We start from the raw sequence: 19,966 nt of genomic DNA, 5'->3' as shown, positions 1-19,966 counted from the left end.
CCACCCACCCATCCATCCATCCATCAACCCATCAATTCATACTGTCTAATCTTCCGTCCATCTAAATGTCTTTAGCAGGGAAGACCAGACAATCCCAGTAGAATAACTAATACACTGAGCAAATCCAGAAGTGAAAGAATTTAAAAAGAAAGAAAAAAAGTGTCTGAACATACTTGTACTTAGTTGGTGTCATGATTAAAAACCCCAAACCCTATCCTAGTATTAAATAGCAAACAAATATGTCCACACCTAAAAAAGAAATATTAATACTGTATTTCTTTTCAAGCAAGTCCTTTAATCTTAAAAACAATTAATCTCGAAGACAGAACTTTTTTTTTAAAAACTCACCGAAAAGCTTCAACTTAAATGTCTTTTAACCCGGCAAAGTTGGATATTATATTACCAAATAACTGTGGTTTTGAGACAACCCCTAAGTCGCCTCTTTGTCTGCTGCTGAAGATGAGTTTACCTGACTTATCTGTGCCACTGGGTTTTTAGTTGCCAGGAATTCCACGTTACTCCTTCTTATAAAAACACTACAGTATTTCTGGAAGCTTTAAAACTTGGACAGAATGTCAGCTTGTCTTTTATACTTTTTTTGTGTTTAGTTAGAACCTGGTTGTTCTATTTCCATGGAAACTGGCTATTTTTGGTAAGCACCCATATAAAACTCACATCTCAGTTACATATGAATATGCATGCATGTGTATGTATTAGCAGTATGGGTAGTGGAGGAAGCTGTCAGTGCAAAGAAATGATTATACAATGTGTGTGTCTGTGTGTTGTCTTGTGATGTTTGTTTAAAAGAGAGAAAACTTCATTTCCATGTTTTCAAATTTTGGTTTGCACTGATATAAAACTTCCATGTCTCAGTGACATATGAGTATACATGTGTTTGTGTATGCTATCTTTTAAAAAGTTTTTTAAAATATCACAATATTTCCTTTATTTCCAACTTTTCCTTTTTATATATTTTTGTTTTTTTGTTTTTGGTGGGGGGTTTTAATTGGAAGAAGAGAAAGTTTGCTCCACTCCCAATAAAAAATAAATAACTTATTGACTTCTGACAACCAAGAACACTTGTAATTTCCTTGTACGTGTACATTTACATGCAACTAAAATTAGTTTTCTTACCACTAACTTTATGCAATATGACTCAGTGTACATGTGTTATATATCATGTATATCACTTGGAGTCTTTTGTATTTCTTGTTTCTTGTTTGTACTACAGTGAAACCCCTCTAAACCAGACACCCTTGGGACCAAGACAAACGTCTGGTTTAAGAGGGATCCGGCTTAGAGAGGTTAAGTTATGTCCTGGTTTTTAAAAAGGGACTCAGTAAAACATCCGGTTTTGATGGAATTCCGGTTTACAGAGGGTCTGGTCTTGAGACATTTCACTATACATGTATAATAAGCTGATAGTTTTTTTTATGTACTCACATACTTTCTAAAGAGTGGTTGTATAAAATGAAAAAGAAAAACACAAAAAACCCACAACAAACAATAAAGTAAAAGTTTGTTTTGTTTAACAACACCAATTGAGCACATTGGTTTTTCAGCTGTTGGATGTTAAACATTTAATAATTCTGACACCTAGTCTTCATCCTGTCCCGGAATTAGTCACTGGTGATGTCAGAGGTTAAATCCAGGATGGGCGTGCCTGATCCTTCAGTGGATATGGGCACGTTAATACAGTTCCACTCTGCTCTTAGTCTTCACGGGAAACCCAGCAAGATATCTTTATATACACTTTCCCATAAACAGGACAGCACATACCATGGTCTGTGATATACCAGTTTTGGGGCACTTGAAAACTTGATCAGAAAATAGTTCCACCAAAGAGGTTTTATATGATGACCCTAGCACCTTAAGCGAGCATTCTACCAACTGAGCTAAATCATACCCTATGAACAAAGAGGCAGAATAGACATACATGTCTGCATTAGGACAAAAACTTATTTAAATTAATTACCATAGTTAGAGGAAGACTTTAATGCTGATGTCAAAAAACTAATAAAATGTTATACCTGTAGTTGAAATGAAATTTGTTTATAGATCCCAAAATACACACACACCTCCCCCCCCCAAAAAAAAAAAGAACAAAAAAAGATAAAAAATACTAAATAAATAAACAAATCCCACTGTTTAAATATTACAACATGGTCTTTTTTGCTTAAGGTACCTTCTAAATAAGGAAGAGAAGATATTAAAAGTTCAATTGAATTTTAACTTACATTAATTATTTATATATTTTCATGCTGTTTTCTCCTTTTTATTTTCAGCTAGAACAGTTGAAGTCTAAGGACAAAATAATTTCGCACCTCGAACGAGAGCTGGGTCGAATATCGGGGTATGCCCTATCAGTTGAGGAGGAGAAAGGGGTCCGGGCAGACGGATTCAGGAAGAAAGTGGGTGTGACCGGGGCCCACCCCAGTATGAAGATGGAGGCCGATTCCTCGGACAGACTTAGCTCCAGTCAAAACAAATTACGCGATGGCTTTGAGACCAATGCAAAGATAACAAATATTGAAATAGTAAGTTTTGTCATTAGAGACCATTGCAAAGATAACAGATATTGAAATAGTAAGTTTTGTCATTAGAGACCATTGCAAAGATAACAGATATTGAAATAGTAAGTTTTGTCATTAGGGACCATTGCAAAGATAACAAATATTGAAGTAGTAAGTTTTGTTATTTGGGACCATTGCAAAGATAACAAATATTGAAGTAGTAAGTTTTGTTATTTGGGACCATTGCAAAGATAACAAATAATGAAGTAGTAAGTTTTGTCATTAGGGACCATTGCAAAGATAACAAATATTGAAGTAGTAAGTTTTGTTATTTGGGACCATTGCAAAGATAACAAATATTGAAATAGTAAGTTTTGTCATTAGGGACCATTGCAAAGATAACAAATATTGAAATAGTAAATTTTGTCATTTGGGACCAATGCAAAGATAACAAATATTGAAATAGTAAGTTTTGTCATTAGGGACCATTGCAAAGATAACAAATATTGAAATAGTAAATTTTGTCATTTGGGACCAATGCAAAGATAACAAATATTGAAATAGTAAGTTTGGGACCAGTGCAAAGATAACTAATATCGAAATAGTAAGTTTTGTCATTTGGGACCAGAAGTTTGTTTTGTTTAATGACACCACTAAAGCACATTGATTAATTAATCATCGGCTATTGGTTGTCAATCATTTGGGACCAGTGTATAGAGAATCAATATCGAAATAGTAAGTTTTGTTATTTGGGACCGAAGAAAGAAAGAAGTGTTTTATTTAACGACGCACTCAACACATTTTATTTACGGTTATATGGCGTCAGACATATGGTTAAGGACCACACAGATTTTGAGAGGAAACCCGCTGTCGCCACTACATGGGCCACTCTTCCGATTAGCAGCAAGGGATCTTTTATTTGCGCTTCCCACAGGCAGGATAGCACAAACCATGGCCTTTGTTGAACCAGTTATGGATCACTGGTCGGTGCAAGTGGTTTACACCTACCCATTGAGCCTTGCGGAGCACTCACTCAGGGTTTGGAGTCGGTATCTGGATTAAAAATCCCATGCCTCGACTGGGATCCGAACCCAGTACCTACCGGCCTGTAGACCAATGGCCTGCCACGACACCACCGAGGCCGGTATATTTGGGACCAGTGCAAAGATAACAAATATTGAAAGAGTAAGTTTTGGCATTTGGGACCAGTGCAAAGATAACAGATACTGAAATAGTAAGTTTTGGTATTTGGGACCAGTGCAAAGATAACAAATATTGAAATAGTAAGTTTTGTCATTTGGGAACAGTGCAAAGATAACAAATATTGAAATAGTAAGTTTTGTCATTTGGGACCAGTGCAAAGATAACAAATATTAAAATAGTAAGTTTTGGCATTTGGGACCAATGCAAAGAAAACAAATATTGATATAGTAAATTTTGTCATTTGGGACCACTGCAAAGATAACAGATATTGAAATAGTAAGTTTTATCATTTGTATACAGCCAGTGCAAAATTAAGCCATTCAGGAATGACATAACAACCCTGGCGATTAAGAAAATGGCCACAGCAAAAATAAATAAATAAATAAATATATATATATATATATATATATATATATATATATACAAATATATATACATATATATGTCATGGAAATATGGTCTTCATGGCCTATTCCACAGCAGTTTTGTGGTTAATGTATTATAAAAAAAACACCTACTAATTCACTGAGAAAAGTGACATAGAAAATTAAAAGTTCCACGACAAAATGAATCAGGCAAAAATTGAAAACACTATGTCAGTTTAGAACTATAGTATTTCCGATTGCTATAGTTAATTGCCAGGGTTGTACAGTCAGTGCAAAATTAAGCCATTCAGTACAACTTGCGATGGTGATATGTTGTGTACCATTACTAAGTTACTGCAACCTACTTTTTATGCATTACTGTACATTAAAGGAAATCCTTGTCCAGGCCATATCTTCCTTATCAATTCATATAGGATCATCAAACTTCAATTTGGGATGATAGTGTGTTGCATACCATAATTAGGTCACTGTGACCTAATTTTGACAGGCTTATCATGTACGTCACTGGTACTCTTGTTTTTTTTATTTTTTGAATTAATGTTTGGATTTTTTTTTTTTCCTCAGGTCTCCCCAGCGGACGGGGAGAAGAAGAGGGTCATGGAATCCTCAGAAGACTTGGAGACTGAGATCCGAGGACTACAGAATCAGATCAGCTCACTGTCTCAGGACAAGGAGGAACTGGTAGGTGTCTAGACCTCCTCTGTGAGATCAGCTCAGTGTCACAGGACAAGGAGGAACTGGTAGGTGTGTAGACCTCCTCTGTGAGATCAGCTCAGTGTCACAGGACAAGGAGGAACAGGTAGGTGTCTAGATCTGCTCTGTGAGATCAGCTCATGTCACAGGACAAGGTGGAACAGGTAGGTGTCTTGATCTGCTCAGTGAGATCAGCTCACTGTCACAGGACAAGGAGGAACTGGTAGGTGTGTAGACCTCCTCTGTGAGATCAGCTCAGTGTCACAGGACAAGGAGGAACAGGTAGGTGTCTAGATCTGCTCTGTGAGATCAGCTCATGTCACAGGACAAGGTGGAACAGGTAGGTGTCTTTATCTGCTCAGTGAGATCAGCTCACTGTCACAGGACAAGGAGGAACTGGTAGGTGTCTAGGTCTGCTCTGTGAGATCAGCTCAGTGTCACAGGACAAGATGGAACTGTTAGGTGTCTAGGTCTGCTCTGTGAGATCAGCTCACTGTCACAGGACAAGGTGGAACAGGTAGGTGTCTAGATCAGCTCACTGTCACAGGAAAAGGAGGAACTGGTAGGTATCTAGGTCTGCTCTGTAAGATCAGCTCATTGTCACAGGACAAGGTGGAACAGGTAGGTGTCTAGATCTGCTCAGTGAGATCAGCTCACTGTCACAGGACAAGGTGGAACAGGTAGGTGTCTTGATCTGCTCAGTGAGATCAGCTCACTGTCACAGGACAAGGTGGAACAGGTAGGTGTCTTGATCTGCTCAGTGAGATCAGCTCACTGTCACAGGACAAGGAGGAACTGGTAGGTGTCTAGACCTCCTCTGTGAGATCAGCTCACTGTCATAGGACAAGGTGGAACTGGTAGGTGTCTAGATCTGCTCTGGGGTATACTATCTGTCCTTTGTGGTTTACTGGTTATCGATTTTATAAGTCTTATCAGCTCCCACCCACCAAATATGGAGGTGCAAGACCATTACACTGATAACTCTCTCTCACAAGCCATGGACAACTAATTTATTAACCCACTGTCGTGCCCGGACAGTGTGCTTGAACCATAATTGTTTATGAGCATGGAAATAAAGTTTAAAAAAGAAAATTGCATTTGTTAAAAAAACTAAACAATATACTGACTCAGACAAAACTTTAAAACAAACAAAAACAAACAAACATAATAAAACCTCATATATATTTGCTACTGTTTTTAACGTTTTTAAATTAAAAAACAAAAAATCAATAAAATATAAAATAGTAATTAAATAAAACTAAACATGCAAAAATGGTAGATGGAGTCACCAGTAACCAACCATAAATTTATTTTAAGGAATATATCTGAAAATCTAATTTCAGTGCCATTTTGGACAACAAACAACTAAAATATGCACTGTTATTTTTAGTTTTTCATGGTCACCAAGACGGCTAGCACTTCTTTTATTCTGCTTTTATGGCTTCTGCTTATTATCATCTGTTAAATGAAACTTATGGATTTTTGTTGTCAGCTACATGTGTGTGTACAGCTATGTTCAGTCCAGGTGCTAGCTCAATAACCACACAAGCACTTCAAACCCAATGAAAAGTAATGGATAATGTTTCGATAGGTCATGGACAGCACGGGGAGATTGCAGAATTTTGATATTTGCTCAGTTAAGTATGTTAACGTATAAATGTTAAATTGTACATGATCCATCTTATCCAAGTTTATGATTGTCCAGTGATGTGATTTGTAAACAGTGTATCCAGTAATCATAATTTTTAACTTATATATGGGTCAAACTATATGATGTAAATATAACATGGAATTTTACTTTTATTCATGTTAGCATTACTACCAAACAGCTCTTATAGGGTTTCAAACTATGCATTTTTACATGGGTTACAACAAATTTTGAGAGTAGAATGATGGAAATGCATGGTAAAATGTTCTCAGGTTAGCACATTTTGCCCGAATATCTCTGTCATGTTTGCCCAAATTTGAGGTTTTGCTCCAGCACTAGTGCGGCAGATGCATTTTAGACCTATGCAAATGATCCTAGGTCATGGAAGTATATCAACATTAAAAAATTACAATAAAGGTCATATTAAAATCAACACTGCTATTTAAATCTAAGACAGGTTAATTATTTTTAACATACTGCAGTAAAGTCTATCTGGAATTGATTTGACCATGTAAGAGGAAAGGGCTGTAGAAATGATGTAAAATAGAAGGCTTGAGGGCTAATTGATTAAAAATTTACAAATTTGTGATCTCGAAGTACAGTGAAAAAATACTTGCAACAGTGATGCTATGTTGCTTAAGAAAGCTTTGTGAATTTGCATCCTGGTTCCCTAGTATAATTAGCTCACAAAATTCTGCAATCTCCTTGCCTGTGCTTCCTTGCACCTGCCAGCGTGAGTGACCCCTCTCGCCCCCCCCCCCCAATACCTTTCCTTACAAAAGATTGCATACATGTGTGTGTGTCTGTGTGTGTGTGTGTGTGTGTGTGTCTATATATATATATGTTTTGATTGCCTGCTCAGAGGTAAAAGTTTTTTTGTTTAACAACACCACTAGAGCACATTGATTAATTAATCATCGGCTACTGAATGTCAAACATTTGGTAATTATGACTTGTAGTCATCAGAGGAAACCTGCTACATTTTTCCTAAGGCAGCAAGGAATCTTTTATATGCACTTTCCCACAGACACGAAAGCACATACCACGGCCTTTGACCAGTTGTCGTGCACTGGCTGGAATGAGAGAAAAAAACAATCAGCTGAATGGATCCACCGAGGTGGCCTGCTTGGAGAGTAGCTATACAATAAATATGTGAACTGTATTTTAGGTAAGAGAACTGAGCATTTTTGAAGAGAAGAACAGAGAGCTGATAGAGAAGAACAAAAGGTTTCTGGAGAAGAACAAAGAGCTGACATCAGTAGAACGAAGCCTGAAGGACCAAACCCAGATGCTCACAGAAGACAGCATACAGCTAGTACGTCTTCAACTAAATAGTGTAATTGGTATATCGTATTGTAGGTCTACAAACCCAGATGCTCACAGAAAATAGCATACAGCTAGTACATCTTCTACTAAATATTATTATTAGTGTACCATATTGTAGTTCTACAAACCCAGATGTTCACAGAAGATAGCATACAGCTAGTACATCTTCTACTAAATATTATTATTAGTGTACCATATTGTAGATCTACAAACCCAGATGCTCACAGAATATAGCGTACAGCTAGTACATCTTCTATATTATTATTAGTGTATCATATTGTAGGTCTATACAATCCTGTAATATTTGGTTATAAAATATTCTATTGTTTTAGAAAGTAAAATGTTTGTTTTGTTTAACAACATCATTAAAGCACATTGATTTGTTAATCATTGGCTTTTGGATGTCAAACGTTTGGTAATTCTGACATATAGTTTTAGAGAGGAAACCTGCTACTTTTTTCCATTAGTAGCAATTAAGGGATCTTTTGTATGCACCAACCCACAGACAGAATAGCACATACCATGGTCTTTGATATACCAGTCATGGTGCACTGGCTGGAATGAGAAATAGCCCAAAGGGCCTGATGATGTGGATCTATCCAAGACTGACCTTGCATCAAGCAAGTGTTTTAGCACTGAGCTACACCCTACACTTGTTTTAAAATCACTGACCCTATAGCCTAAGCTTAATATACAGAGGTCGAAATACTATGGTCCCGACTAGTTTTTGTTAGTCAAAAGGCCAGGAGATCTTTTTTTGCCCATCATACTGACAATTATTTTATGTTTATATTCACATACATGTATTAGTTTTAGTCAGTCATATTTGGTCCTGCAGATTTTTATTTGGACCGGCAGAATTTGTAACTTCCTGGATCAAATGTCCAATACAAAATTCAGCCAGTTTTGATCCCCTGATATATTTGATGTTTTTGACATAAAATGCATTTTGAGCTACTGCAAAGATCAGAATGTCCAGAGCCACATTGAATTTGCCAAAATACACTGCCTAATTACTAGAGTTTGTAGCTTATATTCTTTCATTGGTTAGCAGAGCCTCTAAATGTGGCTCCATAAATGTGGACTGGTTCTCTTACTTTGTTTAATAGTGGACTGGTTCTCTTACAGTATCTATTTGTCACATTGATACATAAAAATAGGTTTCTTAACCAACCATTTAAATAGTAAAACAGTTGAACAATATTTTTTAAAAAAGGGAGAAATTAGAGATGAAAAGAGATACTTCAGGTTGTTTGTATATTGTGTTGAGGGTAAAATAATATCATGTTATACATATATATATATATATATATATATATATATATATATATATATATGTGTATATATATATATATATATATATATATATATATATATATATATATATGTGTGTGTGTACAACATGTGATAATAACAATAGTTATGTATGTGTGTGGTTTTGTTTTTTTCTTCAGAAAGAGCAATGTGAACATTCCAAACGCAAGATAAGCCAGCTGACTCGTCAGTTATACAATGCAAAGGGTGAATGCAGTAAACTTGCCTCTCAGCTTGAAGAGTTCGGTGAGATAAGACAAACGCTGATGGAACAAGACAAGACTGTTGCTGCTCTCAGGGAATCCTGTTCTGTAGGAATCTTTAATCTTGTTTAGTTGTTTTTTATATTACTTTTTCCTTATTTTTTTTTATTTTTTTTTATTTTATTTTTTTCTACATTCCATAATACAGAATTTGTTTTAAAATTTTCAGAATTTACTGTTGTTTTTTTAATGACAAAAGGAAAATGCAGAATTTGTTTTAAAATGTTCAGAATTTAATATTGTTTTTTAATGACAAAATTTTATCTAGGTAATCAATATTTTTAGCTGTATTTTCTGTTTTGTTTAGTGTTTTAAATCATTTGCTTACTCTTTTAAATTCCTGAATTATGGGTGATGGACAATATAGTATGAATGTTTTGTTAATTTAAACAAATTTAAGTTGTTTTTTTTTTCACTGTGCGTAATTTTAATTAAAGTGACTTTTCTGTTGATTTAAACAAATTTAAGTTTTTAAAACTGTGCATGATTTTAATTACAGTGATTAATTAATTCAGAAAATTTAAGTAAACATGCTTATACTTATAGTCCATCTTATTCTTCTACAAAAATGTGGTTTTTTTGTAAATAATTTCAGTTTGGTTTGACGTAAGAAGAAAAGTAAAAGTGTTTTGGAAATAGCCAAGAAATACGATTTTTGTGTGCAATTTAGAAAACAATCGTCTCAGAAATAAATAACTTGTAGTAAATTCCATAGTATGAAAAAAAGATGATCCCTATCTCGGGGATGGTAAGGGAGTGTATAGAATTGAAAAAGGTATCAGCAGGGCCGTACCCTTTCGGGGGGGTGGGGGGGGGAGAGACAGGGGGTGCAGTTGCCCCCCTGAGAATATCACTTTTTTTCTTTCTTTTTTTTTTACTCCAGAAAATAGCATAAACATCTCAGGGTTTAATTTGTATAGTGTTTAATTTGTTTATAAAAAGTAGTGCCCCCCCACCGAATTTTGATCAGGGTACGGCCCTGATCAGGGCAGTGATATAGGGTGTTCTCCAACTAAACACAAAATGCACGTCCCTGCTAGATTTGGTCCATGTAAAGCTGAATCAATATTTTTAGCAATGGAAGTTTTCAATTTTTTGCAGGAAAAGGACAGGAGAATTGAATTAATACAGCACAGAAAGAAAAGAAGAAGATTACTAAAGTCACAAGAAAAGGTGTTTTATTCTACATATAGTTGCTGATAGTTTATTCACTGAGGATATATGATGCATCAAATGATAAGATAAGATAAGACTTGGTTTCAGTAAATACATACAGAATCATAGGATATTTGGCCATAAAGAACTCTTCAACTAATCACTAACATACCAATATTCATTCATTCATTTATAGTTATTTTCATGCTAATACCCAAATAGGTTCAAGCATGTTGTCCTGGGCACATATCTCAGCTTTCTGGACTGTCTGTCCAGAACAGTGGGTTAGTGGTTAGTGAGAAAGAAGTCGGTGTTGTGGCCTTACTGTTACACCTACCCATTTTAAACCTACCAGTTGAGTCTTTTCATCCAACGGCTTAACTACTACAATCATCGAGGGTGGTACATACCAATAAGCATTTACTCATTACCAGATAGATTTGAAAATTTTAATTTTGGAAATACCAGATGAGCTTATAAGTAATTCTGTACTTTGAAATTAATACTAAATGATGAGATGCGAAAAAACTAATATTTCAAGCAAAACACAAGTTTTAGCCAGAAATACTCTCCAATTCAGCAATTAGTGAAATAAGTTGATCTTTCTTGTTTGTTGTTTTTGTTCCACAGGGATATTAAAATGTGTATTGATTGAGACTGTAACTGAATGTTTTCAGTGTATGTGTGTTTTTGTTCCACATGGATATGAAAATTAATTCTGACTGCGAATGTAGCCATTGTTTTTAGTGTATAGGTGTTTTTGTACCACTGGGATATCATTTTATTTCATTTCAACTTATTTTCATGCTTATATCCAATTAAGGTTCAAGCATGCTGTCCTGGGCACACATCTCAGCTATCTGGGCTGTTTGTCCAGGACAGTGATTTAGTTGATAGTGGTTAGTAGTTAGTGGTTAGTGAAAGAGAAGAGGGTGTAGTGGTCTTACACCTACTCATTGAGCTCTGGGTGGGAACTGGTACCTGGCTGTGAACCCAGTACCTACCAGCCTTATGTCCAATGGCTTAACCACGACACCACCGAGGACGGTACTGGGATATCAAAATTAGTTCTAACTGCAAATGTAACTATATGTTTTCAGTGTACGGGTGTGAAAGAGACGTTTTACGGGTATGATGAAGATGACAGATCGGTGGATTCTGAAAACTCTCAGTCGTCGACAGTGTCGTTCGGAACTACCTCGGACTGTGATCTGTGGGATGAGGTAGGGCACTGTCCTCACAGGGTCAGCACTGGTTGCACCATACCAGCAATTGAAGACCCAGCCAGGGCCCTGTTTCACAAAGCAACCTTAGCACTAAGCCTAAAGTAGTAATGCACTTAAGGTAATCTTAGCGCTGAGATCGCTTCATGGAATGAAGTCAGCACCATTGCTGTTAATGGTGCTCCTGACTATCTCCTATAATAGTATAATCAGGATGTGGCATGGTCTGGACCTGGGGTGGTTTGAATATGAACCTACAGTCTGTCCCACAGGGAATGCTTTTTTTCATGCTGTAAAATGTACTATAAGTTATTTTTCTATGAGCCAATTAATTTGTAAATTGTACACAAAAATAGTATGTTTGTGTTATTTCCAAAACACTTTTATTTTTCTTCTTAAGACAAAGCAAAACAACATTATTTACAAAAAAACACTTTATAGAATGATGGGACGGACTATAGCAGACGCTTTTGTCTACATTTTCTCCTGATACCTATATAAATTGCCTAATATTGCACAGTAAAATATTGTAGACTCAGAGGGGAGGTTCATTCAAACCCTGTGAACCCTCCCATCAGCCTACAATTTTTTACTGTGCAATATTAGGTAATTTATATAGCACAGTAAAAAATTGTAGACTCAGAGGGGAGGTTCATTCGAACCCTGTGAACCCTCCCATCAGCCTACACCTCTGATAATAAAGTAATGAACTTAACACTCATACCTCACTTTCATTCTTTTATGTTATTTTCACCACTCATATGTTTCCATATAGGACCCTGTAGTCCAGGTAGTTATTGTAAATTTTTGAAGGTTCCCTTTTTTTTCTCAAGTTAATAACATTTTGGTCATACATTCCCATGACCTACCTGAACCAGAAATCCATTGGTAGCATTTTTTTCTGATCACTATCATGTCAGCCATCTTGAAGTTCAAAAATGGCCATCATTTTCATATATTTTCTTTATATATATCTCCACTCCCATTTAACATAGAAACATATTTTTGGGGTCTTTTCAAACATTTTATGTCAGTGAATTCAAAGATTTATTTTTTTATTCATCTGATCATGGCAATCATCTTGAAATTCAAAATGGACGTCATTTCAATATATTTTTCTCTATCTTTACTCCCACTTAACACTGAAAAATACTGGCTTCAAAAATATATAATCATATAATATAATATATAATATAATGTGTAATGACACCTGAGATCAGAAACAATACATCAGCTACTGGGATAACAGATAATTCATTGTGAGGGAAAATGTTTATTGTAATTGTTCTTCCAGTTCCCAAAAGATTTTCACAAGTATAAAATAAATTTAGAAAATAAATTAATACTAGAAATGGCAGGGATTTGGGTGTGTGTTACTATTATCTAATTTTTCAATACAATAGAATGGTGGTAAAAACAAAATCTACATTTTATTTTGTGTACTTTGGATGGGGAGAAATGTAATACACTATCAATATATTTTTGTGCTTATATCCAATTTAGGTTCAAGCATGTTGTCCTGAGCACACACCTCAGCTATCTGGGCTGTCTGTTGAGAACAGTGGGTTAGTTGTTAATTGTTAGTGGTTAGTGAGAAAGAAAAGGATATAGTGGTTTTACACCTACCCATTGAGTCGTTAAAACTTGGGCTGGGTGGGAGCTGGTACCAGGCTGCGAACCCCGTACCTACCAGCCTTATGTCCGATGGCTTAACCATGACACCACCAAGGCTGGTATAATACACTAGTTTTGATAACTGTTTTTATACGCATACCTTGCCATGTTGCAGCTGTCTCATGAGGAGATCAGCAAGAACTACCAGCGACTGATGAAGGAGCACCATGAACTGGAGAAATCCTTCGCCTTGTTACACAGTCACAAGTCATCAGTGCTGGACCCACAGCGGGAACTACAGGTAAGAAAACAAAGAAAGGAAGGTCTGCTTAACATCATCCATTTGTTCAGTTTCCTACTAATGGAAAAATGTAGCAGGTTTCCTCTCTATGACTGTGTCAAAATGACCATATTTTTGACATCCAATAGCCGATGATTGTATGTTAATATGGAAACCCACATTATGGCATTGAGTATTTTGATATCTTGATGAAAAACCAACCCCCCCCCCCCATAATATTTGGAATTGATATGGTTTTAATGAAGCAAATGTTAATATGGAAACCCACATTATGGCAATGAGTATTTTGATATCTTGATGATGTTTCTGGTGAATTGTTTAACTGTTTCAGATGCGAAGTCAACTAGAATCTGATCTGTTTCAAGCTCAGTGTAGAATAGAAGAGTTAGAGAACTCTGTACAAACAGAACAACAGGTAAGACTTACAATATCACCTGCTACCGAATGCATCAGACAAACCAACATCAGTGGTGCGGTAGTTAATAGTTATCTTTATAATAAGGAAGGAAATGTTTTATTTAATGATGCACTCAACACATTTTATTTAGGGTTATGTGGCATCGGACATTATGGTTAAGGACCACACAGAAATTGAGAGGAAACCCATTGTTGCCACTCCATGAGCTATTCTTTTCAATTAGCAGTAAGGGGTCTTTTATATGCACCATGCCACAGCCAGAATAATACATACCACAGCCTTTGTTACACCAGTTGTGGAGCACTGGCTGCAATGAGAAATAGCTCAATGGGTCCACCGACCGGAATCGATCCTAGGTCGATTGCGCATCAGGCAAATGCTGACTTTATAATAAGTTAAAGTTAAAATCAGACACCATTTTTATTTTTGCCAAGTTGTAGTCAAATATCAGGAGATGATTAATTTCCAACAGGATTTTTTAATTGTGGAAAATAGTTTCTGGTAGGCATAGCATTTTAATTCCATTGAATTATTGTTTTTATTTCACAGATGGAAGCACAAGAGATGTTATTTATGACAAATGAACTACTTTTGCAAAAGGTAAATCCATAATCTATTATACACATAGGAAGTGTTTCTGCCAGAAAGACATTTTTGCAAAAGGTAAATCCATAATCTATTATACACATTTTTGTGTATGGCACTATGGAATTGAATGCAACCACAGTCAACAGAGAATATGGGGGTCTCCTCCGGAAAGAAAATGGGTAAAGTTTAGGGTTAAGGAAATCATACAGTAATGTTAAGAGTAATTAATTTTATCAAAAGGTTAACTTTAAAAAATAAAATCTGCAAAACATTTTGGGTATGGTGCCATACCGGTTTTACCCTCTTGCAGAAACCCTGATAGCTTAAATTATTATGTTGCCAATTAAAACCTGAAACCTGATATGTTAATGCATTGCTACATAAAAATAATCAAAATATTAATTACTTAATGAGAGTTGAATAATAATAATAATAATTGAAGAGGTCATGACCCTAGGTATCAGGCAATGTACCAGTAAAATGTATTTGATTATTATGACATTTTTTAACCATTAAATTACACATTACTTATCAATTTTGGCAGATCCAGTATGCTTCATGCCATTTATTAAAGGACTTATTAAAGGTGTATGCATGCAGTAACTTAAACAGGGCTTCTAGAATTTTTATAAAATCCTCTAGCCATGGGATCTGTGATTTTGAATATTTACAAACCACAATTAAACATTCACTAGCCCTACTTTACTTTAAGTTAATACAATTTTACTAATAGTAATAATGTCGCCTAAAGAGGGAGATACAGCTTAAAAACACTAAGATTGGGGGATGGGGGTGGGGGCGGATATTCATATTTGCAGCATTTGACACATTTTTATTTTTCACTAGCCGTCGGGCATGGTAGTGGTAGTTATTTACTAGCCCAACATTGAATATCACTAGCCATGGGAGTGGGGCTACCATAATCTAGATGACCTGACTTTAAAAGTATTTTACATGAAACAGAAAAAATACATATCTTGAGAAATAAGGTTAATGCCTAATAATTAATTTATTAATTTATTAACACAAATATGATGTTGATGACCTTTTTTTCCTTCAGAACCAGGTGTATGAGACGCAGTGTCAGAAACTGCAGGACAAACTGTCCAAGTGTCAGGAAACGATAGAAGACCTGGAATTCAGACTTCTAGAATTGGAAGGCTGTCAGCACTTGGAGGTAGGTGAAATAGTGCTACAGGTTCAAATCCTTTTAATATTCAGGGGCAGAGCTATGATTTTGTGATGGAGGTAGGGGTGAAGCAGGTAATGTGCTAATTAGATAAATGGTAGTAAATATAACCAAGGAACAGCAGGGACAGGGATAATGTTGAAAGGGTGTAATTTTTTAAGGAATAACATGATAAAATATGTTAAATATTTATATATTATTAGAATGTGTATGTATATAAAACAAAAGAAAATGATGTTGATTTTTCAGTGATTGGAAAATCTTTTAGACTTTTATATTACACTTATAATTTCTATTTTACCAATTCCTTCAACCCCTAGAGACTATGTGATAGTAGTATGCAAATAGCTTGTTCCCAGTTGTCCAGAGGCAAACCATCAGTAGCTTGATAACAGGTCATTTTGCATGGACAACCCGCGTTAGCTCACTGATGGCTAGTCAAAAGGAATTGTTATGGACTATTCTGACCAAAATCAATACCGGACTAGTTTACTAATGGTACTCATATAATATATTTACAACACTTTATTAGCATTGTTAAGAGGCACTTGTAACCACCTACTATACACCCGTACTACTGGCAGTCGTTAGTTAGGTAATGCCATTTGTCAGACAAGCTACATTAGTGACAGAGGACGAGGATGCCAGGTGGGTGCAGGGAAGTGCACAGAGACTGCACCCGTGGAGGAAGTTGAGACAGGTAGGCGATGGTGTGGACAGCTCGGCGATGGTGTGGACAGCTCAGAAGACAAAGTCTAAGGAAACTCACAGAAAGGGTCGAAACAGATTGAAATCGTAGGAGAAATTGAACATTTATTTTTATATTAAGATGATGAGAATGATAGGCAGAGGGTGATAGATGGGAAAGATGAATGAAAGTGTGAGCCAGCTTTGACGGGAGTTGAACCACTGTCTTCAGCTTGATTGTCCAGCAGCTTATCCACTAGACCACAGAGCTTACTATTGGTGCAATATATAACACACCTACTAAACAACAACAAATCCAATTCCACATTCAAGCACAAAACAGTGTGAAAAGGAAGTTTTTACACAATTGTAATGGTATGAATGAATCACTGCCAGGTGATTTGTTTATAGGAGGACAACCACACCCAGAACTATACAAACATGCTAATCTAAAAAGCAGATCCAATTCCACATTCAAACACAAAACAGAGTTCAAAAGAGGTTTTTACAATGTTGTAATGGTATGCTCTCATGAATCTGACCTCTTATGACACCCAATAGCCAATGTGTATTTTTGTGCTTGGATGTTGTTAAACATTCATTCATTCATTCATGAATCCGTGTATAGGAAGACAGACACCAAGAACTCGTCACGTGACAGATACGACCTGAAACGTCTTTTTTGCATATTCGGAATCGCCATCCCCGATTACATATTGTCACAAAAAATCGTAGCTATGTCTCTAATTGCATCGCTTATACAGAAGGATTTAAATGGTCGTAAGTGAATCACAGATACCAATTTCACGAAAATAGACGTAACTGACACATACGACTTTCCGCCAATTTGCTTGCTGTCCATTATGTGAACACGACTGGTCGTGTGTGGTAGATACACCATTTTTAAATACAGTTCATTATATAATTATGTCTGACATAGGTCGTATGTGCCAAATACGACAAATGTGTATTCTTTGTTATTGGTCTGTGATAGAAATTACAAATGTAAAGTACAATAGAGCATGCATTATATCAATATTTTTATGTGCTTGAATCCTAAAAATAATATGATTTTTGTCGTTGTGAGAGCCCGGTCTGTTTAAGAAAAACATTTGGTACTGCATGCAACGAACCATTTGGCAACAGACAAGAATGGTGTCTGTATATATAAATAGGAATTGAAGTAACATTAATGTTTGTATGGTTTGCTATTTTATGTGCACCATAATTATAATAATAAACATGTTTTGGTTAATTTTCGTGAAAAACAACTGTCTATTTTGAAATGTTTTTAATTGAAGCAAAGTTTCCAACATATAACTTGTATCTGTAGATAAAGTATTAATTCATAATAATGCTGTATGTGGCATATACGACCAAAGTGCAAGCATAATCACACTGATTTTGAATGTACATGTATTTAATTATGCATGTATGTTACGGTGATCAAGTTCCGCCTTTCAGCTGCATTTGAAGATCTACAGGATTGCCCTAATATAGGCATTATGGATAAACAATATTGCACATACAAACGTCATTGTAAGTTATTCAGAACAAAGTCCAGTAACAAAAGACAGTGTAATCAGATGTAAGGTTAAAAGGCGAATAAAGTGAATGTGGCCTCAACATAAACAGTAGCAAGATCTATAAACTTTGATTAACTTTACAGTTAACAAATATTTGCAACAGAATATCCCTGTCCTGAGTCAGACCCCCGATCCTATCGGAGGCCGGACTCTGGATAGGCATGTTCGAAACCCTAGTGGTATATGGACTATGGGCACGTTAAAGTTATAGTCTCTGGTTACCATATTATAACATCATGTACAAATATGAAATACAAGCTCAAATGTACTTTTAAAAAACTTGTGTGTGTTCGCTATGAAAGGAGATCGTCAAAAGTATACGCTAGATTCGTCACCTCTTGCCGCCATTGCTCGGTAAAGCACAAACGACAGCCTGTTGTCAGTTTCAGTTAACATGTGCGTTTGCCAATTTCAAAGTGTAGGGTTCGTCTCAAAAAATGAAATAAGAAATCTCGCCCTGTACAAAGAATGTTTGGCTGACGATACGGTACTAGAGTCTTTCGTTAAAACCGGTTTGATCTTGACAACGTATTATCGACAAGCGTACCTTTCTATTTCAGAATTAATATATATATATCATTGTTTGAGCATATTGATTTAAGAGGAAACGGGTGCATGTGCAGGGGGGGGGGGGGGTATTGGGGGTCAAACCCTTACCTGCCCAAGCTAAAAAAAAATGAAATATATTTTCTGGGGGAGCATGGCCCCATATAAACTTAGAAACCCGCTACATTTTTTTTTAGCAAGGCATTGTTTATATGTACCATCCCACAGACAGACAGACAGGATATCACATACCATGGCCTTTTATATACCAGTCATGGCGCACTAGCTGGAATGAGTCCGTCGATGGGGATCGATCCTAGACCGACCGCGCATTTAAAAAAGCCTCACCTTTTTAGGTCTAAGTAATGAATAGAAATAACATATAGTCTTGATAAATGTTACGCAAATTGAGCACAACAGCCTCTTCCTCTACCCCTAGAGCATTACGTAATTATTAACACCCCCTTACGTAACGCGTATGCCAACCGCTGGCCACTGTAAAAATTTCAAGGCAAATCCCCCACCCACCGACCCCTGGAAAGGCATTGTACCATACCTCTATGGACATAAATATGTTTTGGAGATATGAGACGACCCCTCAATCAAGACAGTTAAATTTGTTCAAAATCACGTGAGAAGCTCAGCGCCTGCGCAAATCACCTAAAGTCCCAGTTCTACTGGCATCCCGCTAAATGAAGAAAAACAAAGATGGCCATTACGTTTCTTCTTGACCTAGATAATGTAAATAAGCGAGCATTGCAAAACTATAGCGATGTGGTGGACCTTTTACATTTTCTATTTACTAGCTTTCTCCTTTTTAAAAATAAATATGTGATTTGCAAAACTGAAATGTTTTAGAAGTGATGGTTCTTTCAGAATAACTATTTAAATTTACTTGATATACTGTTGGTCGTAAATGACGCATTTAATTTAGTCATGAATAATTGTCGTAACTACAACTATTTAAGCAAATAACTAAAACACCTAATATGCTATAAATACCGCAAATATACAAAGAAATTGTAAATATGTTCTGCTTTCATTGTCATTAAAACAAATTCAACATCTTAACTACTGATCAAGAAAAACAGTTTTCCTTCATTATCTCAGTTTTTTATAAATGAATTTTCATGCACTTACGTCCTTCTGGCTCTCACGCGACGAACTATACATTGAAGTATCTTTTATTATTCTAATACCTGACACTAGACTACAGTGTAACTGTATGTTGATCAATGTAAATGCAAGAAATGTTTTATTTAGCGATGCACTCAACACATTTTATTTTCGGTTATATGGTGTCGGAAATGTAA

At 35.9% G+C, this 19,966-nt stretch overlaps 1 protein-coding gene across 5 annotated transcripts in view; it reads left to right on the top strand.

Annotated features, from left to right (window-relative positions):
* The window catches only part of LOC121382563 (golgin subfamily B member 1-like), a 141,142-nt gene that overhangs the window by 4,950 nt on the left and 116,226 nt on the right, over positions 1-19,966 (top strand). For 4 of the 5 annotated variants that reach the window (XR_005959180.1, XM_041512029.1, XM_041512030.1 and 1 more), the window contains exons 2-11: positions 2,286-2,537; positions 4,667-4,783; positions 7,612-7,758; positions 9,224-9,394; positions 10,448-10,519; positions 11,602-11,724; positions 13,514-13,639; positions 13,971-14,054; positions 14,607-14,657; positions 15,706-15,822. Coding sequence is in view for 4 of the 5 variants with exons in the window: in XM_041512029.1 (XP_041367963.1) it covers positions 2,286-2,537; positions 4,667-4,783; positions 7,612-7,758; positions 9,224-9,394; positions 10,448-10,519; positions 11,602-11,724; positions 13,514-13,639; positions 13,971-14,054; positions 14,607-14,657; positions 15,706-15,822 (1,260 nt within the window). In the remaining variant the exon portion in view is untranslated. Of the gene's footprint in view, positions 1-2,285; positions 2,538-4,666; positions 4,784-5,582; positions 5,594-7,611; positions 7,759-9,223; positions 9,395-10,447; positions 10,520-11,601; positions 11,725-13,513; positions 13,640-13,970; positions 14,055-14,606; positions 14,658-15,705; positions 15,823-19,966 lie in introns of those variants that run through there. The other variant, XM_041512031.1, reaches the window with a different exon arrangement.

The sequence above is a fragment of the Gigantopelta aegis genome, chromosome 10 (genome assembly GCF_016097555.1).
Source record: "Gigantopelta aegis isolate Gae_Host chromosome 10, Gae_host_genome, whole genome shotgun sequence".
Taxonomy (NCBI): domain Eukaryota; kingdom Metazoa; phylum Mollusca; class Gastropoda; order Neomphalida; family Peltospiridae; genus Gigantopelta; species Gigantopelta aegis.
The sequence above is the reverse complement of the archived record's forward strand: the minus strand, read 5'-3'. Positions and strand labels throughout refer to the sequence as shown.